The 24857-nt window shown below is 36.5% G+C and overlaps 1 protein-coding gene across 2 annotated transcripts in view; it reads left to right on the top strand.

The window, feature by feature from the left end:
• The window catches only part of IQCB1 (IQ motif containing B1), a 54234-nt gene extending 29840 nt beyond the window's left edge, over positions 1–24394 (top strand). For both annotated transcript variants that reach the window (XM_036093732.2, XM_036093734.2), the window contains 5 exons: positions 8924–9066; positions 10819–10967; positions 16422–16553; positions 22789–22945; positions 23813–24394. In XM_036093732.2, coding sequence (XP_035949625.1) covers positions 8924–9066; positions 10819–10967; positions 16422–16553; positions 22789–22945; positions 23813–24042 — 811 coding nt within the window. In that variant the 3' untranslated portion in view covers positions 24043–24394. The remainder of the gene's footprint in view (positions 1–8923; positions 9067–10818; positions 10968–16421; positions 16554–22788; positions 22946–23812) is intronic.
• Positions 24395–24857: the final 463 nt, after the last annotated feature.

The raw sequence follows: 24857 nt of genomic DNA, 5'->3' as shown, positions 1-24857 counted from the left end.
TTTTTTTCTTTTATAAATTTCTTCTAGTTATGGCCTTTAACTGCTTAAAGAAGTCCCTTTAATGTTTCTTGTAAGTCTGGTTTTAGTGGTGATGAACTCCTTTAACTTTTGTTTGTCTGGGGGGACTCTTTATTTTTTTTTATTTTTATTTTTTAATGGAAAAGTGTCATTATTACTAATGTAAGCATTTGATGACAAACAAAGATAATTTTACAATCTCAGAATGTTTGCAAGTACATGAAATTTCCATTTTATTGTAGTTTTATAGCACACTAGCTCAAATACGTTTTTCTACAACTACTCCAACATAACTCCTTTGGAATGAATTATTTCAGTCATCCTTAACATATAACTCTGCCAAATACTTTAATCTAAAACAAACATATAAAATTTTAATTAATAATTTTTAGATGAATGGGGTAAGAAAGTCATCAGGTGATGGTTGGGACTGTTAATTTCCAACAAGAAACTGTGTTGAAGTGTTTCTTCTGATACAGTAGTTATAAATTAGAATTTTCAAAAAACAAGGGCAGAACAAAAAATACAAAAGAAACTTCTGCAGCTTAAGCCTCCCATAGTCCTAAACCTCTGAGAGAAGCAAGGCAAAGCCACCTACCGGCGACCGCGAACAGCGGCGCACGTGGACACCGCAGTGCTGAGGTGAGCCAGCTACATGCTCCACTCAGCATGGTCCAGCAGGCCGCAACCACATGGCACGGCGCCCTCAGCCAGCCCTGGGGGGGACTCTTTATGTCTCCTATTCTGAATGATAATCTTGCTGCTTACTCTTGGTTGTAGGTTTTTCCATTCAGAACTTTGAGTATATCATGCAACTCCCTTCTGGTCTGCAAAGTTTCTGCTAAAAATCAGCCTTATAGGTGTTCCCTTGTTACATAATTAGTTGTTTATCTCTTGCTGCTTTTAAGATTCTTTCTTGGGGTGCCTGGGTGGCTTAGTTGGTTAAGCGTCAGCCTTCGGCTCAGGTCATGATCCCAGGGTCCTGGGATCAAGCCCCACATTGGGCTCCTTGCTCAGCAGGGAGCCTGCTTCTCTCTCTCCCTCTGCCTGCCGCTCCCCCTGCTTGTACTGTCTCTCTATCAAATAAATAAAATCTTTAAAAAAGATAAGATTCTCTCTTTAATTTTTGACATTTTAGTTATTGTGTATCTTGATGTAGACTTCCTTGGGTTAATCTTGTTTGGAGTTTCTCTGCTTCCTGGACATGGATGTCTGTTTCCTTCCCCAGGTTAGGGAAGTTTTCAGCTACTATTTCTTCAAATAAGTTTTCTATCCTTTCTCTGACTCTACTCCTTCTGAGACACCTAATATGCAAATGTTAGTACATTAGATGTATCATGTCCCAGAAGTCCTTTAAATTATTCTAATGTTTTCAAGTTCTTCATTCTTTTTGCTGTTCAGCTTGGGCGATTTCCACTACACTGTCTTCCAGATTGCTGATTGGTTCTGCTGTATTATCTAATCTGCTGTTGATTTCCTTCTAGTTTATTTTTCATTTCATTTATTGTATTCTTTAGCTCTGACTGTTTCTTTTTTTTATATTTTCTGTGTCTTTGTTGAAGTGCTCACTGTATTCATCCATTCTTATCCCAAGTTTAGTGAGCATCTTTATGACCATTACATTAAACTCTTTATCTGATAGATCGTTCAATTCCATTTTGTGTAGTTCTTCTTCTGAAGTTTTTTTCTTGTTCTTTCATTTGGACCATATTCTTCTGCCTCCTCATTTTGCCTCACTTTCTGTATTTGTTTCTGTGTATTAGGTTGATCAATTCCTGGTCTTGAAGGAGTAGCCTTATGTAGAAGGCATCCTGGAGGGCCCAGAGGCACAGTCCTTCCCAGGTCACCAGAACCAGGTGCTACAGGGGTATTCCTTATATGGGCTTCATTCTCTCACCTTTTATGATTGGGCTGCAACTCTTGTGGGCACACTGGTAGGTGGGGCTGTCTACAGCTCCCCCTGCCAGCCAATTTGGGTGGGTGCTAATCCAGGCCAATGCTTCCCACTGAATGCAGTGAGGCAAGAGATACTTTTAGGAGGTGCTAGTCCCAGCCAATGCCACCTGCCAGTTTGTGTGGTGAGTCCACAGGGCAACACTGAAGCATGTGGTACTAGCAGAGTAGATGGAGAATGTCAGAAATGGAACACACCAGTACTTCCATTCCCAGAGAAAGTTCCTACAGATCCCTGGCCCTCCACCACACAGCCTAAAATCAGTCAGTGAATTTCCTTTACATATGGCTGAGGCACTTTTTAAACTGCTGCTTTTGTGCTGGTTCTCAGAGCAATTAAGTTTGTGCATGGGACCTTTTAAGAACAGAGTCTTGGTTTCCGATAGCCTCCCTACTATCCCAAAATTAAGCCCCACTGATTTTCAAAGCTGGACATTATGGGCGCTTCTTCAGGTGCATGTCCCCAGGGCAGGGTTGCCTGATGTGAAGTTTGAACCTCTATGTCAGTGTATCTCTCCCCCTGCGAGTCACTGCACCAGTAGTATGAGTCCCAACCAGATTGCATCTCTGTCCCTTCTATCCTTCTCCATGTGGTTTTTTCTTTATATCTTTAGCTGCAGAATAGCTAATCTTTAGGTTGTTCCCAGAGAGAGTTGCTCTTATTTAGTTGAAGCCTTGTTTGTCTGAGGAAGGAAGTGAGCTCAGGATCCTCCTGTTCCACCCACTTGCTCCTCCAGCTGTTTCTTTTACTCTTGCTTTCATTCTTGTTCTGAAAACACATTTCTGAGTACCTGTACTCCAGTAACTAGATGTACTTTCAAAGCAAAGGACATAATGTAAGACAAAAATCTGATGGAACAAGTACACAATCCTATTCACTTGATAAGACTTTTTTTGTGGGCCAAGCCTACAGAGAAGGCAGTGATAGTTATTTAACCCTTAAAATAAAAAATTGCCTTAATTTTTCATATGTAATTATGGTAAAAACATGTATGAATTCATAAAGGTTTTAGTATGTTCACCTGAGTTTTATCAGTAAATATGGGATGGATAGATATGGTCTTTTTTTTTTTAAGATTTTATTTATTTATTTGACAGAGAGGTAGAGAGCACAAGTAGGCAGAGAGGCAGGCAGAGGGAGAGAGAGAAGCAGGCTCTCCGCCGAGCAGGGAACCCGATGCGGGGCTCGATCCCAGGACCCTGGGATCATGACCTGAGCTGAAGGCAGACGCTTAACGACTGAGCCACCCAGGCGCCCGATATGGTCATTTAGATATGACACAGTTTGTCATTTATCTATTTGAAGTGGACCAAAAATGAAATACTGAAGACATGGCCCAATTTTTTATATGACTGGCCCATCCAGATTCTTAGAGGCAATGAAAAGAATAAAACACACACATAGACACACACATGCACACAAATAAATGACTTAGCTCGTAGTCATTTATGATGGAATTAGAGCTATCTCAGAGGTGATTTTTCATGCAGCCTTAAACTTAAAGCCAAATTTTCGTTCACTAAAGTGAAACTTGCATATTCCAGAAGTCAGTTTTTTAAGAGAACTAAAACTAATCTTTTAATAACTGCAGGTGCATTTCTCAGTTATAAAAGTGTTTTAATATAGTAAACTAAAATTTAGATTTAAGTCATTGATGAAAATTCCCTTTAGAGAAGTTAGATTATTAATATTGGGCATGAGTTTTGTTTTTGTTTTTTTAAAACATGCATTGTTAAGACATATTTCAATTGCCTAATATTTGCCAGAGGCTATGCTGGATATTGAGAGAGTTAAACAGACTCAATTTTGTATCCCACCTCAGCAACTTTGGGCTGAATGACTGCGGACAAGATGCCCAACCTCTCTCTGCCTCAAATTTCCCATCTATTTAATGGGGATAATTGTCTGTGTACCACCCAAGATTAAAATAAAGTTGTTGTGTTTTTTTAGCATATTACCTGGAACTTAGAAAAAATGATAGAGGGGAAAATGCATAAGGCACGTTTTTTTGCCTTTGAGGGTTTACAAATCTAGTTAGACAAATAGATATGTTAAATAAATAGTACTTGTGAGAGGCAGTTATAATCCATTACAGCATTGCTCAAAGTTCATTGTGTATCCTACCATGTATTTATTTAAAAACATTTTTGAAAGGATTTCTTTGGTCAAATAAATTTGGGAAATGATGACTACTTTGAGAGTGAGTCATAATGTATATTATTCTATTAAAAAATCTGAGATGTTCTTGGTATAGCCCTGCCTTCTGCGGTGAAGGTAGAGTGTTTATTACTTATGGATTCTACTTGCTGTCATTCTCAGCTGTCTTCCCTCTTAACATTAAAGGTATCCCTGTACCATGGATTCAGACATTTAATGTTTAGTCTCACAATAGTTGTCAAATTTGCCAGTCTGCTTTGTCTTGTAATATTAAAATCCCTGGATTACAGATTTTGTCCACTTAGAAGTACATCTATGGAGTCTAATAGTTCCACTATTTTAAAATAGAAATTCCATTGCTTTTTATAACCAGTCCAGTTAAAAATATTTCCATTAAAATTATTTTCCATTAAATTTTAGCTGTGAAGCCAAAATTAATTAAATCTCACATTATTAGCTTGTTTTTTTCCCCAGTATTTTTAGTTTGAAGTTTTAGGGCAGATTGAAATACAGTTTTAACCTTTGGATTCTCTTTATTAATTTATTATTTTTTAATTTCAAGTTTGCTCAGGTTTCACCACCTCCTCCTTGGGTTGAAATAGTTTATGCAAATATTTCTTGCTTTCTTTATAACTGGGCTTTCTGCAAAGGTTATTTCTGTCTCTTTGTGGTCAGGTCGTTATCTGAGAGTAATTTTTCCCTCCCATGTTTTTTGCTGGGGGGGTGCAGATAGGGACTGCCCACCACTCATAATTATGGGCCCAGATTCACCAGAGCTTTTTAAATTCCAGCAAGACGCACTCTTGTGTAGTCACACCTTTACTAATGCACTTTTCTTGGGGGTTTCTTTTTTTTTTTTTTTTTTTAACTAAAGTATGGTTACATTAGTTTCAGGTATACAACATAGTGATTCGATGACTCTATACTTACGCTGTGCTCACCACAAGTATAGCTACTAACTGTCACCATATAACGCTGTTACAGTACTGTATTCCCTGTATTCCCTGTGCTATACCTTTCATCCCCATTACTTGCTCATGCCATACCTAGAAGTCTGTACTTCCCACTCCCTTTCACCCATTTTGCCCATCCTCTCACCACTCAGGGGTTTCTTTTTTTACTGAATCATTTTTTTATGGTCAGAAACTTGATTTTCTATTACGTGCCGAGCAAGGTTTTCTGAAGCAGCCAACAGCTACACCGGTTACTTTTGGGAAACCTCACAACTACCTACCTTTATCATAGGGCTGATATTTGGTGTCTTAATTGTACTTGTTTCACCTTGTAGGGGAAGAAAAAAATTTTCCCTCTACCATATTTTAGGTTCATTCCCTGGAAATTAGACTGACAAAAAAAAGGGGGGAAAAACAGTTAACAAGAGAAAAGCAGTTTATTAATGTGTGCAGTGCACATCATGTAGAAGAAACCTCACATGATGAGTAACTCAAATGAGTAGTTAGAACTTGGGCTTGTATAGCATTTAACAAAGAAAAATAAATTCATAAAGAAGTGACAGGTAAAAAGAAAAGGATTTTAGACTTCCAAAGTCAGGAAATTATGGAAAGTTAAATATATTTGGGAAACTAATGGAGTATGTGGGTTATTTGTCTAGGTCCATCTTGGCACCAACTTTCCATCTTCTTCAAGGCCATAAAACTTCCTTGGGAGGGGGGATTTATGACAGTCCTCATTTCTGCTCTAGTCCCAATAGGGAAGCTCTGGGAAGGCTCTGTCTACATTTGTGGATTCTCATTTGCCTCCAGCTCAAAATAATCTTTATGCCAGAGTGGCATATTCTGCTATGCTTCAACTTCTTGAAATTGAGCTTCTGAAGTGCAGAACTATATTTCTTCTCTGTTTCCCTGAGTGACAATACCAAGCAGGCAACAATCACTCAGATAAATGTTTGTTGAGTTAATGAACCGAGCCTGTCAACTCTTTTGGCAGTCAGCTCATATCGTACTCCCCCACTTCATACTTACTATTCTCCAACAAAGGAATTCCTAGAGACTTCCTGATGTCTTGGTAGTAGATAGTTTGGTCAACTCCCTCTTTGATGATAAAGATTCATGTTGATTAAATGTAGCTCATGGAATGTATTTATATAAATTATTTTGGGAATATATCTGATCACTCATTTCCTTTTCAGAAATGCTCACAGATGCCAGATGGTCAAATGCCTAGTCTTTCTTATAGAGAGACCAGTTAAATGAATGCTCTTTTAATTTTTTAGTAATTAAAGAAACTCTTTGACTAGAACTAGAGAGTACCTAACTACTAGTAACTAACTAAAATATTCCTAAGTGGGGGGAAAACATTCAAATTCAAAATCACATTAATTCCTAATAAATGTTTTCAAATATGAAATTAAAACACATGAATCCAGAAACCCACATATTTACAAGTTTCCATCAGTCATTCTTTGAGAACATAAAGGCCCCTTACTTACTTCATTTCCAACTCTTTGGAAGAGGAAGAGACACTTAGAAACTATATTTATATTTACAATTTATAGTCATTTCAATCTCTGAATCTCACGTTTCTACTGTATTTCTGCTTGCATTTTACTTCTGCCTACATGCTCCACAGTCCTTTCATTTTTGCCATATTTTATAGCCTGCATGTTTTTTCCCAGACCCAGTTTTCTAACAGATTAAATGTCTTAGCAATACAATTTTTTAAATATTTATTTGAGACAGAGAGAATGAGAGAGAGAGAGCACAAGATGGGGGAGGGTCAGAGGGAGAAGCAGACTCTCTGCTGAGCAGGGAGCCCAATGGGGACTTGATCCCGGGACTCCAGGATCATGACCTTAGCCGAAGGCAGTCGCTTAACCAACTGAGCCACCCAGGCACCCCAGCAATACAATTTTAATGTTACTATGTGTATGATACTAATAGTAAATTTAAAATAATGATAATGCAATATTAGACATTATAATCTGTAACCAATTAGGTAATTTAAAAGATTTTGGGGGCGCCTGGGTGGCTCAGTCATTAAGTGTCCACCTTCAGCTCAGGTCATGATCCCAGGGTCCTGCGATTGGGCCCCGCATCGGGCTCCCTTCTCGGCAGGAAGCCTGCTTCTCCTTCTCCCACTCCCCCTGCTTGTGTTCCCTCTCTCGCTGTGTCTCTATCAAATAAATAAATAAAATCTTTTTAAAAAAAAAATAAATAAATAAAAGGAGATTTTGTTTAGGGCCAACTGTTCTGTTTTACCCTGCATAAGTAGGTAAAGGGTAAAACATCCTTACTTATATGCTGTATACATCCCAGAATTTTGCAGGGAGAGTTCTATAGGAGAGGCAAGTTTCCATCAGTCATTCTTTGAGAACATAAAGGCCCCTTACTTACTTCATTTCCAACTCTTTGGAAGAGGAAGAGACACTTAGAAACTATATGGCTAGCCCTATAGCCTCTCTAGAACCCCTTCTTTGGCACACCTGCACTTTGAGGTCTTCTCTACCTTTCACAATGGAGTAAAAAAGATATTTTGAAGCAAACCTTCAACTCTTGACAAAGTGTAAAGCCAAAAAAACACTTAAATTGTAATTGGTAGCAGTTAGGAAACACTAAGAAAAAAAGCAAAAACCATACACACACAAAATTTTATTGAAATAATTTTGTGAGTTCTCCTTTTCTGTTTTAAAAGATTTTTTAAATTGCTTTATGCTTGTTTTTCCTTTTCCAAAAGAAACTGAATTAAAAATCATTATAACCCTCTATAACTACCATTTTGAAGTCTGCCTGTCTACAAAGCTATAGCCAAGGTACCTCATTTGTTGGTAGTTTAATTCTGGGGAAAGAATCTAAGAGCAGGGGCTCAGCCGTTTAGCATCTGCCTTTGGCTCAAGTCATGTTCCCAGGGTCCTGGGATTGAGCCCCACATCTGGCTCCCTGCTAGGCGGGAAGCCTGCTTCTCCCTCTCCCACTCCCCCTGCTTGTGTTCCCTCTCTCGCTGTCTCTCTCTCTGTCAAATAAATAAATAAAATCTTAAAAAAAAAAAAAAAGAATCTAAGAGCAAATGCTCTTGAGTGAGACACAAGCAATTTAAGTCTATAGAGATAAATAATGTATTCTTCTCTTTTCTTTTTATCCTTTTTGGTTTCCTTTTCTATGGCTATCTGAAAGCATTTTGAGTATATTCACTATAGACTAATACTTGTGATCTCCTTACATAGTAATATAGGAAGCAATCAAAACTAGGTAAAAATGGCTAAGGAGAAATTTTGGTGAATAAGAGCAGGTAATACACAAATGCCAGTTAAATAATTTTTTGTGGCCACATGAAAATTTTCATAATTGGTTCTAATAATAATGGTTATTAGTCCATAATTGAGAAATAGGTAAACATGAAGAAAAAATCATTCATAATCACTATGCAGTAAAAATCACTGTTGAAATTTTATTATTTTTTAATTTTTTATGTACATAATACATATTTTTAACACACTTTGGATGGCTTCTATATCCTGATTTTATTTTCACTTGACATTAGATTTGGGTATTTTCCCAATTTGCTAAATATTTTTTAAATTTTTAATTTTTTTATGGTTCATAGAATCCTGTCCAGTGAATGAACCAGTAATTTATTTATCAGGTTCCCTATTGTGGGGCATACAGTTTATTTTCAACTTGTTACTGTTGTAACAAATCTGCATGTATATAATTACTAGTGAGGTTAAACATCTTTTCATATACTTCTTGAGTGGGTATATCATTTCCGAAAAAATTGTGTATGAGGTACTTAATGTTTCGTTTTTTTTTTTTTTGGTACTTAATGTTTCTATCACAGATCTAAACGAACCAAGATATTACTAAAGCTAAATAAGCAGAAAGAAGAAGAGCACCGCAGATTACAGTTGCAACTTCAAAGACAGAGAGCCATGAGATTGTCCCGAGAATTACGGCTGAGTATGCTCGAAATAGTTCATCCAGGTGGGTGGCAATGTCAATTTTATAAGTGTAAAAATGTTTAAAGTATCTTAATGAACCAGATTCCCGCTACCTGATGATTTTTTTTCTTTTAATTTGGACCTTTTTCCTGTTTCTCCCTTCTCAGGTAAACCTTATTAAATCTCAAGTCAAAAAAAAAAAAGTCACTATTTTGTTTTGTTTTGTTTTTTGTTTTGTTTTGTTTTTGATTAAGGCCTATTAGTTGATGCCGAGCAGTCTCTCCACTAGTTTTCTTATCTTTCAGATAAATTAGTGAAACATAAAAATATATGCTTAAAGATAGCTTTCAGAGACATAAAGAATCCCCTTGACCTTAAGGAAGGAGTTAGATTGCTACATTTTGGAATCAGAACTTTACTCATATCCCAGCATAAACCTTGTGACATCTTGCCACTTTTGATACACTAAGCTGAAATTAATATTACAGTCTAGGAATCTGAATGGTTTCAAGATTTTTTTTTTGTTCTTCCCCTTCCTTTCCTACCACTCATTTCCGTTGTTCTTACCTAACCTCTTATTTCTCTTTTTTTCCCCTTAAATATAGATGTTTCCCAAGGTTCCATCTTCACCTCTTACTCTAATGTTGCTCTTCCTATGGTATCCTATCCATAACTGTAGCTTCAACTACCAACTGAGTGCTTAGCACACTCAAATCTTGTTAGCATCTTCACCTTCCCAAGCTCTAAACCAGCACTTCCTTTTTTTTTTTAAGATTTTATTTATTTATTTGAGAGAGAGAGAGAGCACATGCACTAGTAGGAGGGAGGGGCAGAGGAAGAAGGAGAAGCAGACTCCCTGGTGAGCAGGGAGCCCAATATGGGGCTCTGTCCCAGGACCCTGGGATCATGACCTGAGCCAAAGGCAGACACTTAACCAACTGAGCCACCTGGGTGCCCCTAAACCAGCACTTTTTACAAAATGAAATGTTCTTTATCTGCACTGTCAAATATGGTTCCTACTGGCTAGACATGGCCATTGAGTACTTGAAATGTCGCTAGTGCACACAAGCACATGAATTTTTAAATTTACTTTATTTAAATTAAAGTAGCCATTTGTGGATAGTGTCTACTATATAGGACAGCACAGCTCTGTAGCCAGCTCCCTATTGGATAGCTTTACTTAGATAAATCTTTACTTATCTAAGCTTTACTTAGATATCCACAGGCATCCCAAAAACTAGTCATTACCCCACCCATTTCCTTTCCTGAATTCCCCATCTCAGGTAATAGCACCAGCGATATACTCAATTTCCCATCTGTGAGACATCCTAGAGTTTTCTCTCTCACTTACAACACCTCCCAGAAAGTAAAAAGAAAGTCACCTGTAGTCATCTGTAGACTTAAGAGAAATTTGGAAGTACACAGAGTAGTTAACATACATGCATCTTGCCTTTTCCCTCTGGTGGTATGGATTGAATTCCTAACCATGTACTTGTGATTCTTTTTTTAAGTATTCTTGCTATTGGATTTTTAACCCTTTCTCATTCCTTTGCCACAAAAAATTATATGAATTTTTTCTCTAAAGAACGTGCATAATCTGAGAAAGCTTTTGGAGTTTTTTGTTTCTGCTGTCTTAGAACCATTGTAAAATAATAAACTTGGGGAAATTAATGAACAGTATTTAAAGAAACAAATAAAAAGACTGAAGATTATTGTTAATATCATTATCCTGATTCCAGAACTTGAGAAAGCATAGCAGTTGAGTATGTTGTAATAGTGTCTGTCATCTTTTTAGGTCAGGTGGAAAAATATAATCGGGAAATAGAAGAGAAATCAGCATTGATTATCCAGAAACACTGGAGAGGGTACAGGGAAAGGAAAAATTTTCGCCAACAGAGGCCATCTCTCACGGAGTATAAAGCAGCTGTCATACTTCAGAGAGCAGTGAGTCTAATATAGTAAAAAGATTACTGGATTAGGAAGTACAAAAACATGGATTCAAACCTGACCTTGTATATACCTGCTGTAAAGTCTTGGTCTAGTCACTTAGCTTTTCTGAGTCTTAGTTTCTTTCTCTATAAAATAAGAACCTCCTTAACACTGGACAAACTGATTTAGACACTCAGTCCTTAGTACTTCCATAGAACCTTGTACATCATTTATCATACTGCAGTGTAATTTGTTAATTTTTTTTCTTTCTTTCTTGGGCTGTGACTTCCTCAGGGATAAGGAACTAAGTCTTATCTATTGTTGTCAGCTCTCAGCATGTGCTTGTTTTATGAATGGATGTTTACCCTACCTTTTCCACTCAGTTGTTATGTAAATGAGATGACCCAATTTATGGAAAAGTATTTTGGAAATTGCAAAGCCTGTACTGGTTCAGCACATCATAGTTTATTTTTTTAATGTACACATAATATATTCGATATAACTGGATCACTATAATTCTTGAATTATAGAATGGTGTTCTTAAATAATAATTTTCCTGGGATTTAATAATATTTATTGCCTTGGAAAAGCATAGCAAACAAGGCTATTTATTTCATTTAATGACCAATTTTCCTAACATCTCTTATTCACTTATACCTGTTAACTTTTATATGAGGATTTCAGGTCCTATAGCATTTTATAGTCCTTTATTGTTGAACTTTGGGTTAATTTCAGTATTTGACAGTGATAGATTTTGAATAGTCTCTTTGTTAATTTTCTGTGATTAACGTTTTACAAAGATTATTAAAAACCACTCAAAAAATAGGATAGAGTAAGTACTACAGAAATAGGAAGATTTGTCTGCTGCATCCTTCTTCCTCAGGTTTTTCTGGTGATGTCAGGCTATATGTACAACAAACCATCCTGTACCATCACCAAACCACACCTATACCTGCATTTTACCCTCTGCTAAACAGGGCCATCTAAGAATTAACCCATGGATATCAGTGTTGGACATACTTCTTTTAGAGGAACCCTTAGGTCCTTTCTAATACCTTTATCTCATGGCTACCTCCTTTTTTAAACTCTCCCCTGTCAGAGGATCAACTGGGCCCTTATTAAATTGAATTACTACCTTGCCTATTTAGATAAGCCCAAAATTTTATAAAAGGGTCCTCTACTCTAAAGTGAGATACCCCAGTTTGTCCACCATTCCTTAAAGCACAGAGGTCTTTATAGGAAGATATCTGAGGGCTATGAAGGCAAAGTTATTTTGGCTTTCACACTTTTCTTTGGCATAAGAGGAAAAAGATTAGTTACATCTACCTCCTATCTCCCCCACCCAAAAGGAAAATGGGTCTCCATTGTAAGAACAAAAAGGGATGGGTCAAGATCATGTTTTTGGTCTTTGCAACTCACTACTAAAAATAATGAAGTCAAAGCAAAGCTAGATAAAAGTAGAAAGGTAAGAAGAGGATTCCTTTCAAAGAGGGAAAAGAGACAGAAAAATTATGAAGTATAGAGAGGGAAGAGAAATGAAAATAGTAGAGAAAATTAGAATAGGGCAATCAGTGGTCAGTAAATGATACATTTTGCTACATTTTAAAGCATCCTTTTCTAAGACATACTATAGATCTGCATATAAACTGTGTCTAATAACAGTACCCACAAACCATATGTGACTACTTGAGTACTTGACATGTAGCTAGTCGAAATTGAAATGTGCTGTAAGTGTGAAATGCCCACCACATTTTGAAGACTTAATATGAGAGTGTAAAATACTTCATTAATAATTTTTACATATAACATACATGTTGAAAAATTTACATATATTTACATATATTGAGTTATAATATATTTACATAACCCAGTATATGCAAAATATTAATTTCACCTGTTTTTGCTTTTTTTATATGGCTACTAGAAAATTTAAAATTACACGTGACTTCCATTATATTTCTATTAGCACTGCAATTGATCTTGGTAAAAAAGAAAAAGGAATAATTCATTAGTTTCACTGAAAGTAGGAATATCATTTCACTGAACTTGTCCCTTAGAAGGAACTGGTTTTTAGTATTTTTGGCAGGAAAAGGCCAGAACTGGAAGAAAGACCAGAACTGTTGTTTACCTTTCTCCCTCCCTTATTTTGTACAAAAGCAGAGGCATTGTTTCTCATGTAGCTAGAAATTGAAAAAAAAACCCAGTGTAAACTTGCTAATTTCAAATTACACATCCTTAACATAGACAACTTGGGAGTTCTCTGTAGTGGCATAGTGTTGAAATTAGATTTGAAGAGTTAGCTGCATTTTCCCTTTTAATTCTTCAGGATTTTCTTCTCTTGGTTTCTCATCTCTTAAACTCAGAAGGAAGGTGATCGTTGCTGGTGTCTGGTCTCTAGGGCCAGAATGATAGCAATTCTTGCTACTTGATTATAGCAGGAAAGTATTATAGTACTATTATACATATCCATCACAGACTGACCACAAAAACACTTAGTAAAACAAACCATTAGCAGTTGAGAAAATAAAAAACAGGGAGAGAAATATAATTTCAGAGAGTTCTGAAATGACAAAGAATGAAGAAAAGGTCAAGGTGGGCTTTTTTGATCTAGGGACAGAGATTCTTCTGTTCTGGTACCTTAATTCTGAAGTTCCCAGCATAGCGTGATAAGCTGAGGGTGGTGCTAAAAGCAGGAGGTAGAGGAGAGAGAGAAGGAGAAGCAAGGAAGAAGAATCAAGTAAAGGGAAGAATACGAGGAAAGGAGTGGGTCTCTCAACAGGAAGATGCAAGCACCGTTGAAGGCTCCATTAGATACTAAAATAGGGGTATTAGGGAAATTTTATAAACTGAGTGAGAAGACCTCCAGCCCTGTTCCCCCCCCCCCCCTTAGGTCCCAGTGTGCTGTCAGCCAGGCTTATCTCCTGCAAACAGTAGATTGAGAGTATTTTCTTTGAGAAATCTGAGAAAAGTTAGAAGTATACTCACAATGGGGTACTTGAAAGAAACAGCTCAGTTCAGTAGTTTTGTATTGAAGTATGGTAGATAAACCCTACCCACCTGCCCAGAATTTCTAAACACCTCCTTAGAGCTTATTCTTAAATATTAGCTCAAAGTATCATTGGGTATCTGAGAAAAGCTGAGGCCAGAAGAAACAGAATAAAACTACTTGGTGGAAATAGATACATTGCAGGGATGAGAAAACTTTTACAAAATCTATTATTTCCTCAGAGCTAAGAGAAGATAATGCATGAAATAAAACCAAGATGCTATATAAAAGGGAACAAATAGAATAAACATTGGCAGAAAAAAAATGAAAGACGTAATAAAAGGACTAGGGAAAAAAAGTTGGGGAAATCTAGAGAGCAGGGCAAAAAGAAAAGATAACCAGTCCAGGAGGTCAAACATTCAAACATATGAAACAAAGAACAGAAAAAAACCTGAGGAGAGGAAATCAAATAATTCAAGATTTCCCAGAACTGAATGTTATGAGTTTTAGGTTAAAAGGATTGACTAAATGTTTAATACAAGGATAGAAACACACCCACATTTATTTTACATTACTATGAAATGCACTGGGGACACATATACTTCTTAGTAGCAACTTTGGAAGCTAAAATGTATTGAAGTAAGGCTGTTACATATTTGAGGGAGATGATTTCCAACTAGAATTCTACACGCAACCACACCATTGGTTTAAGGTAAGCGTAGACTAAAGACATTTTCATGCATCACAAAGTCTTTAAAACAAAGAAGTAACCCAAGACAAAAAGACAATGTGGAATATAGTAAAAATGCAAAGGAAAGATGAAAAGGAGTCACCAAGATGATGGTGAATGGAGATCTCAGGATGATACCTATGGCATCAGGCATAAAGAGCAGTCAATACAGAGATGAGCAGGTCAGAAAGCTCCAGAAGATGTATGTCCAACAAAATAAATTTGATAGAATGCCTGATATATTTTAATATGTAAGCATTAGGAGAGTTGAGATACATAATCAGTGATAAGTGCATAGAAAAGTAAGCACAGGAAAACCACAGCCTTATTAATTCTAGAGAAAATAAAAAATGTGCAAAAAAGGAAAAGTAAATCATATGTGATATGGTTCAAACTTGAATGGCCTTTATGTAGTCATAATTATGTAAACACTGAACATTGATCTAACTAAATTTGTAATAATATTGGATGTTTGGGGATATGGAAAGTATGTGGGAGGGCAAGCAGTGAAAGAGAGTCTTGTATGACTTTCTTCATACAAGAAAGTCAATAGATAATACCTATACCTGAAAAATGACAGAAAAGTAGATGGACAGAAACGTCAAAAGAAAAACCTGAAAGAGTTAAAGTTGTTGTCTTGGAGGGAGGGGGCAGAGAACTCTAGGGTTTTTTGGTAATAATTCTTACAAAACTGACACTTCAAACAATAGAATTATATCAACAAATTTTTTTCTGGAACGTGCTGAAAAGTAAAATATTTTACACTTTGTGAGCCATGCAGTCTGTTGGAACTATTCAGCTCTATGGTTGTAGCACAAAGGAAACTGTAGGCAATACACAAGCATGACACATTAATAATATGTTACTTGTAGACACTGAATTTTGAATTTCATATAATTTTCACATCACAGTATATTCATTTCCTTTTTGAACTTTTTAACCATATAGCAGTACAAAACCATTCTTAACTCTTAAGCCATATGAAAACAGGCAGCAGGCTGAATTTGGTCTGTGGGCCATAATTTGCCAACCTTTTCCTTAAAGCAATGTGAAATATAACTGATGAAAATAAAAGCTACAAGGAAGGGAGAAGAGTGAAAAAAAATGGCAGAATAATTTCAAATTTTCTCCAAATCTTGCCTATTTTAAGACTTCTTTTATTAGGAATTCTTTCTGAAGGACATGAGGAAAAACATTCAGAAGCTACTTTCATCAGTTGTCCCATACTTTACAATTTTATAATATTTTCTCATTTGCCAAGCTTTTTCTTACATACTGTCCCTTTGATCCTTACATTTTTCTAGTCTAAGTAGAATTGGGGTTTGTGTTTCCATAGACATAAAATCCATCCTGTGGAGATCAAGTGACTTGCCCAAAATCATACAGTTTATAAGGGACTAGTATTGAGACAACTTATTTCCAATTTTTTTCCTCTTTATTGCTTACTATACTATGCCCCAAATCATACAGTTTATAAGGGACTAGAATTGAGAAAAGAACTCACTTCCTATTTTTTCCTCTTTTTTGCTTTCCATACAAACAATACATGAATATATCCTTGTAAAATATTAAAACACTACAGAAGAATATCATTAAAATTCATTGTCCTCCCTCACTCCCATCATAATCCCATCCCTCTCCCCATGCACACTCAGAGTTAACAACTGTTATAATGTTGTTGCTACCATATGTTATAGAAGAAAATAGTTCTGTGGGTCAGGAATGAAAAATCACAAATCTTTTTTTGCACCAGACTCTTAAATTCCTAGAGAAGTGTCGTAAGAAAAAGAAGCTATTTGCTCCTTGGCAAGGACTTCAAGATCTCACTGATGCACGCAGAGTTGAACTGAAGCAACAAGTGGATGACTATCTCAGAAGACATCCGGTATGCAGGCTGCTGTGCCATGATATCAGTGTTACATTTTTCCAGTGCATGATACTCGTGTGTTTGTGTGTTTACTATTGATATAAAGTAATACAGTGGCTTTACCATAGAGTTAAGAGATTTGGAATCTTGTAATTATATGGGCCATAGTATAGTCAATTGGTAATGAGACTGCTTCAAATCCGTTATTTCCTATAGTGTATCAGCAAGACATGGTCATTGCTTTTTTCCAATAGTATGTAAAACTATTGACTGTTTTGAAGCTTCCACAAAGAATATATATAGCTTGCAATCAATAAATATTCATTGTTAACATGTATACCTAAACACATAATACGTACATGTGAGAACTGACACCTGCTATTAATGAAACCATTGATGAAACCCCAGGAGCTAATATTATAAAGCATTTGACTATTTGCCGCTTATGATTTTATCACTGTAATACTGCTAACACATTTCTCCCAATAGAAATGTCCATATCTTTTACTTTCTATGATCACAGTACTACAGATCCGGTGTTATTTGCTTCTCCCTTCTGAGTTCTTTTTTTTTTTTAAGATTTAGTCATCTATTTAATAGAGTGCGTGAGGGGTGTTGGGGTGTGGGCAGAGGGAGAGGGAGAGAAGCAGATTCCTTGCTGAATGCAGAGCCCTACATGGGGCTTGATCTCACAAGCCTGAGATCATGACCTGAGCAAAATCAAGAGTCGGATGCTTAACCGACTGTACCACCCAGGCACCCCTCCCTTCTGAGTTCTTGACCTTATACTCCTATATATCTTTGAAGATAATTTTCCTTCCTGCTCTTAGAGTAACTCACCACCCCATCATTAATTTTAATAACCTGTATTTCTGCCAGTCATCTCCACTTTTCTCTTGATGCTTTTTCCATACTTCCATACTTCACTAATTTTAGGGGAAAGTTGGGAGTTTATACATTTCAGCCAATCGGAATTCTTACTGCCCTCATTTGAACTAAACACTCAAGTGCCATTTGGTACTTTTCACATCCATTTTCTTGTACTTCTACTGTTTGTCTCTGGGTTCTCTCTCTCCCTCCTCCGTGGCCCTGCCTCTCCACATACACACTTTTTCTCTGACTCTGTCTTCTAAAATCTGAAGGTTCTGGGTCACTAATGTTAGAGTTTAAGAGTAATGTTAGGTAGTTCTATCATTCACTGTTTCATTCTTGCAGAGCTCCCAAAACTAAAGAGCTTTATGCAAACAACCCCCCTCAAAAAAAAAAACCCAGAAAAAAAACCTCTATAGAATGGAAATTAGAGTACTAATATATTATAGCTGAACATGTATCTGATAGATAAGCACTGGAACACAGAGCATTGGTAAAAGCAGAATTGAACAACAAGGTCCAATTGAGGAGGCCTGAGTAAGGCCTCCTACATTTCCCTCCTACGTTTCCCTCCTACTAATCTGAATTTAAACCCACAAACTAATGTAAGCCTGTGAAGTAAAAGATGACAAGCCTGCCCTTATAAGTCAGGCCCTCTGTGGTTACCACATAGAGATAGACAATAGAGAAAAGTTCTGACTTCTGCTTCTAACCAATATGGAGTAACAGAGACTGAATTTACTTCCTGCCTGAAACAACTGGAGGGGAAAAAGATAAAATACATGAAACAATGGTTTTCAAGATCATGGAAATCAGACAATGAAGGTTAGTAATTTCTGAGAGGCAAGATGGAGTAAAAGGGACTGGATTTACTTCCTGCCTGAAACAACTAGGGGAAAAAAAGATAAAATACTTGAAACAATGGTTTTCAAGATCATGGAAATCAGACAATAAAGGTTAGTAATTCCTTAGAGGCAAGATGGAGTAAAAGGGACTGGATTTACTTCCTGCCTGAAACAAATGGGAAACAAAAAAGGATAAAATACATGAAACAACAGTTCTCAAGACCATGGACATCAAACAAAGAAGGTTAGTAATTCTTGAGAGGGAACAAAGTGAGCCCTATGATGGCCCTAGCTTATTGCCCTGAGAGAGTTTCTAGGTTACAGCACAAGGAGGAGGAAAGAGGAGGAACCCTTTGGGGTCCCCGTGCTGAGGAGATAGAACTGAGAGTCTGAGGAGAACAAAGCAGCTAGATTTCATAGGACAGAGTACAAAGTGAAAGGATATACAAAGAATACCCCAGATATCTGCATAATATTCCCCTTGAGTATATTTCAGGAGTCTGATTAGCACATATATATAAGGAAACTACTCAAGACCAAGGAAACAGTCGTCTTCAAAGATAAGAGGGAACAGTGCCTGGTACTCAACACAGGTCCAGGAATAGTACATGCTCCCATCAAACAGACTGGAAAAACTTAATTCACAGGGTATCAGAAAGAGTACTTAGGAAGGTCTTGCCTTAGTAGTAGAAAGTAAATAGTGTGGACTGATGCATTCTGCTAAACAAATCATAAAAGCAAAACCAAAAAAGATAAAAAAAATTTTTATGTAATTTAACCACATCCCAGAAAAATACTCAACAGGTAAAAGTTACAATGTCTTGCAGCCAATTAAAGATTAACATGGGTATATAGAGGCAGGAAGACATGACCCATGATGAGGAAGATACTTAAACCAATCTAGAGACTACACAGATGTTAGAATAACAGAGGACATTGTTCATATATTCAAATTTTAAGTAGGGATGTGGAAGATATCAAAAATACCCAAATCAAACTTCCAGAGATGAAAATTTCAGTGTTTGGTATGAAAAATGCACTAGGTCATTAGTAGCAAATTAGACATTGATGCATAAAATACTAATACAGTCGAAGGCATAGTAGTGTATACTGTATAAAATGAGACAAAGAGAAAAAAATGTTTTAATTGAAAAGAACATTAGTGACCTATGAGACTTCAGGTGGCCAAATAAATGAGTAATTGGAGTTTCTGAAGAAGATGGGGAGAAAAAATAATGCCCAAAAACTTTCCAAACTATAAATTTACCCCCAAGTCCAATGAAGGTACAGGCACATGAAAAAAACCCTATGCCAAGGCATATGATAACCAGATTCCTCAAATCACTAATAAAGTAAAAATCTTAAAAATAGAAAAATAAAAACATATAAAGACAGAGATAGAAATGACATATTTCTCAGCAGGAACAATGCAGGTAGGAAGACATCTTTAAAGTTTTGAAAGGAAAAAAATCTGTCAATGCAGAATGCTTTACCTTGAAAAATTATTTTAACAACGAAGACAAAATAACTTTTTCAGACATACAAATGAACTACTATGTCACCAGCATACTCACACTACCAGAAATGTTATATCCTTTAAGTTGTAAAGGATTTAAGATTTTTCTCAAAAATGATATTAGGAAAATGATGACACAAGATGTCCCAACTCTACATAAAGAAATTAAGAACACTGGAAATGGTAACAACATGGGTAAATATATGACTTTTTCCTCATCATTTAAATCTTTATAAAATATAATTGATTCTTTAAACCAAAATATCATCAAGTGTTTTGTAATGCGTACTAGAGAGTAAATATTTTCAGTTTTGTAGATGTTATAAGCTTCATTGCAATTACACATCTCTGCAGTTGTAGATTAAAGCGTTAGATAATATGTAAACAAATACGTGTGGCTGTATTTCAGTTAAACTTCATTTTCAAAAATAGTTGATTTTAGTTTAGTCCTTGTTGGAAACAAAAATAATAGCATTGTTTAATGATGTTTGTAACATATATAAAAATACAGTGCTTAGCGGGGCGCCTGGGTGGCTCAGTCATTAAGCGTCTGCCTTCGGCTCAGGTCATGATCCCAGGGTCCTGGGATCGAGCCCCGCATCGGGCTTCCTGCTCCGCGGGAAGCCTGTTTCTCCCTCTCGCACTCTCCCTGCTTGTGTTCCCTCTCTCGCTGTGTCTCTCTCTGTCAAATAAATAAATAAAATCTTTAAAAAAAAAAAATTCAGTGCTTAGCAACAATAGTATAAAAGCCAGAAGGAATGAAATAGATGTATACTATGGAAAGTAGTATTCTATATATGAAGTGAGATGATATTACTTGAAAATAGATTGATAAGTTAAAAATGTATACTATGAATCCTAAAGCTACCAGTGTAACTAAAAAACAAAAAAGGTATAGCCAATAAGCCTATAAAGGAGATGAAATAGAATAATAAAATATGGTTGATTAATCAAAAAGAAGGCAGAAAAGAGGAAACATAAAGAAAGTGAGGGGGAAATGAAAAACCAATATGACCATATCATATGACCATTGATAGGACCATTTGTACCTTTGAAAATCAGTTAATGTAATTCACCATATTAACAGACTAAGAAAAACAGTATCATCATATAAATACATGCAAAAAAAGTCTCAGCAAAGCAGAAATAGAAGGAAACTTCTTCCATGTCATAAAAAATATCTATAGCTGACAATGATGAAAGACTGGATGCTTCTTTCCTAAAATCGGGAACAAAACAGGATGTCATCTAGTACAATCAAAATCCCAGCAGGTTTTTTTTTCCTCTTTTTTTTTATTATTAATATATAATGTTTCAGGGGTGGGTCTGTGGTTCATCAGTCTTACACAACACACAGCACTCACCACAACACATACCCTTCCCAGTGTCCATCACCCAGCTACCCCATCCCTCCCACCCCCCTCCACTCCAGCAACCCTGAGTTTGTTTCCTGAAATTAAGAGTCTCTCATGGTTTGTCTCCCTCTCTGGTTTCATCGTGTTTCATATTTTCCTCTCTTCCCTTATGATCCTCTGCTGTGTTTCTCAAATTCCACATATCAGTGAGATCATATGATAATTGTCTTTCTCTGATTGACTTATTTTGCTTAGCGTAATACCCTCTAGTTCCATCCATGTCATTGCAAATGGCAAGATTTCATTTTTGATGGCTGCATAATATTCCATTTTATTCCCACCAGGAGTGCACAGGGGTTCCAATTTCTCCACCTCCTTGCCTTTTGTTATTTTCACATCCTAAGGGGTGTGTAGTGTTATATCGCTGTGAATGGATTTGTAGTTCCCTAATGATTAGTGATTTTAAGCATCTTTTATTGGCTATTTGAATATTTCTTTTTTAATTTACATTCAATTTAGTTAACATATAGTGTATTACCTTCTTTGGAGAAATGTCCATTCAAGTTCTTTGCCCATTTTTTAATCAGGTTGTTTGGGTTTTTTGGTTGTTGAGTTTTAGGAGTTATCTATATATTCTGGATATTAATCTTTTATCAGATATGGGATTTGCAAATATTTTCTCCCTTTGTGTGTGTTACCCTTTTACTCTGTTCATAGTATCCTTTGAGGCACAGAAATTTTTAATTTTGATGGAAGTTCAGCTTGCCTATTTGTTGTTGTTGTTGTTGTATCTGTGACTTTGGTGTCATAGTCAAAGAAATGGCCAAACCTAATGTCATGAGGCTTTTCCCCTATCTTTTCTTCTAAGAGTTTTATAGTTTTATCTCTTATATTTAGGTGTTTGAGCTCTCTCTTTTTTAATGCATTATGTATGATTTTGATGCATGCTCCTGTTTAAAAAAGAAGTACTGCTTTAGTCATACTCTAGTGCTGCTGTTTAAGATTCTGTAGCTGAAAAGTAAGGTGTTCGCTGGAGTGGGACTCCATCCCATACCAGATCCATTGAATATTTGAGAAACTATGGTGTCAGAAGCTTTATCAGCTTCAGAGTTAAAATTTTCTTATTCTTGTCTAAACTAATTCATTTCCCTTTAAAGTAGCTGTGTGGCCAAAGGAATCTGGTCCTTTGGCTGATTTTGTCCCTTGATCTCTGAAATCAGAAGCAATTATAACATTATGGTTTAAATAAGTTTAGGAGTAGGGGTGAGATAAAAAGTAACATAGTCTGTCAGGTGGGGTCTGGAACAAGAGGTTGGCCTTGTTACTTACTCCTGTTTCAGGCCAGTATCTTTACCGAACCATCTGTAGTTTTCACTGTGGTCTCTCAGTCTTAACTCTTCTCCCAAAATTCCATTGTGTGAGGAAGTGAGGTGTAGGAGCATACCAGAAAGAAACTACCCCCTGAATTTTCATGTAAAGCTGCTTTTAAAAGGCTATTTAATGCTTGCACAAGAGTACAATGTAGAAATCAATCATGAGATTCAACTGATGGGATGAGAGACAGCTAAGCGTTCTGGAACCTCATCTAAGTGGTTGGGCAAAACATATGTGTGTGTGTGTGTGTGTGTGTGTGTCTTGTGATAATTTTTTCTGTTCTTTGTTCCCAGAGCTCTCAGATGTCAGATGTGACTAGCAGAGAGCTCCATTCCCAAGCTCAAGAACAACTGCAACACTACCTTATGGGCAGGGCCCTAGAAGAGAGAGCCCAGCAGCACAGGGAGGCTCTGATGGCTCAGATCAGCACCAACATTGAGCAGTTAATGAGTATGTGCTCGTTCCATTTTTGTTTCCTAAAATGAACAACCTATGCAAGATTTTGTGACATCCAGAATCTTCAGAGGGAAAATACCATTTAATGGTTTATTAGCCTATCTCTTGTCCTCAGAAATTTCTAGATCCAGAACATGCCAGCACATGATATTTTCAAATAGTGCAGATCCCATAACCTTTTTGGCTGCTTCTCCCAGCCTTGCTGTCCTTCATAGGTATCAACTCAGACAACAGTTACTAACTGTAAAGATGCTGAGCCCTACTAGCCAGATTCTATTGTGTAGTCTTAAAAGCTTTTGATCATATTTTAGAAGTAGATGATGACAGTAGTTACCGTGCCATTTTATAATTTTTAATGAAGTGCTTTCACAATAGTGAATTAATCTGCTCCTCACAACCACAGGTACATTTAGTGAGAGATCTCATCCATGAAGCCACAGTGTTTCAGTCCACCTGTGAAACACTTTCAGTATATATGGAGCAGAGAAGGTCAGAGTCCTCTATTTAGTGCCATTACTTCCAAGTTTTGTATTTTTCAATAGATAGGTGGCTGTAACTGAGCTTCTCATATATGGAATGGGGTTCTGCTACATGTTAAAAATTCATGTTCTTTAAATCATCTAAAAAAATCTACATCTTTTTTTATTCTTTTATTTTAAACACATTATGGGGGGTGGGCAGTTGCTGCCAGCCACACCTACAACTTGTGAATAGTTATATGCTATCTATAGCTAGCAATGATAATAGATTCAGAGTTGGAACCCTGTCCCTGCCTACTATAGCAGAGTTCCAACTCTATAGTTTCCCACTTGTATGGTACAGAGCTCTCCTACTCACCTGTTTATTTTCTGTTTACTACAGAGGCACCAAGTCTGAAGGAGGCAGAAGGGAAAGAGCCTGAGCTCTTCCTGAGTAGATCCAGGCCTGTGGCAGCCAAGGCCAAGCAGGCCCATCTCACCACCCTGAAGCATATACAAGCACCTTGGTGGAAGAAGCTTGGGGAAGAAGCAGGAGATGAGATTGATGTCCCAAAAGATGAGTTTAGTGTAGAATTAGGAACTTTATTCATTGGTGGAACCAAACCCCCTTAGGGAGCTACCCAGAGAAATGACACAAATCCTTTATTTGAGATTATGTTGGTTCTGCCTCTGGCATGCTAGTAGACTAGAACTATCTTAACTCATGGTTTTCCAGAGATTCCTCTCCAAATAAGATTTGCAAGCAGTAAGCAAAGAGTTGTCTTCTACCACTATCTCAGTTCTCTTTCCTTTTTCCACATCACCATCCCTGGCCACACATACAAATTAGTGTGGCTTTTATTGTGGAACTAACCTCAGCATGGCATTCTATTGCTTATATGAAATGTGGTATTTCTTTTGTTTTTGCTGTTTTCCTACTAAACATGTTTTCTAAATAAATATTTTCAACAATTATTCTCAAAAACTTGTCAGGATTACTTCAACTTTTCATATTTATTATTTAGAATTTATATTTTTCTAATATAAGAAGGGTGTGCTTGGCCTTTATTAAGGGGAGGGAAAGAAATGGCATTTGAAGGGTACTTCACTGTTTCCCACCAAACAGGGGTTGAACTCATTTTTTATCTTGTTACTTCTTAAAAGAACTACATTTTAAAAAATCCTAGGATTCAGTGCAAGAAAAAAAAATCCTTCAGATAAAATTATGTTAAACTATGAGAATTATATAATTCACCGGTTCCCTTTGTCTTATCTCCTTTGACTCTCAGAGCTAAATAACAATGGTTAACTTCTGTTATGATCCTAGGTACCTATATATTTATTTGGTTCCAACCTAATACTTTCTGATTTTTCCTATTTAACTTTAATTGTGTTTTAATACCAGAAGCTGCTGCTTTTTTTTTTTTCAGAAGCTACTTCTATTTGTG

This window comes from Halichoerus grypus, chromosome 1 (genome assembly GCF_964656455.1).
Source record: "Halichoerus grypus chromosome 1, mHalGry1.hap1.1, whole genome shotgun sequence".
Lineage (NCBI taxonomy): Eukaryota > Metazoa > Chordata > Mammalia > Carnivora > Phocidae > Halichoerus > Halichoerus grypus.
The sequence above is the reverse complement of the archived record's forward strand: the minus strand, read 5'-3'. Positions and strand labels throughout refer to the sequence as shown.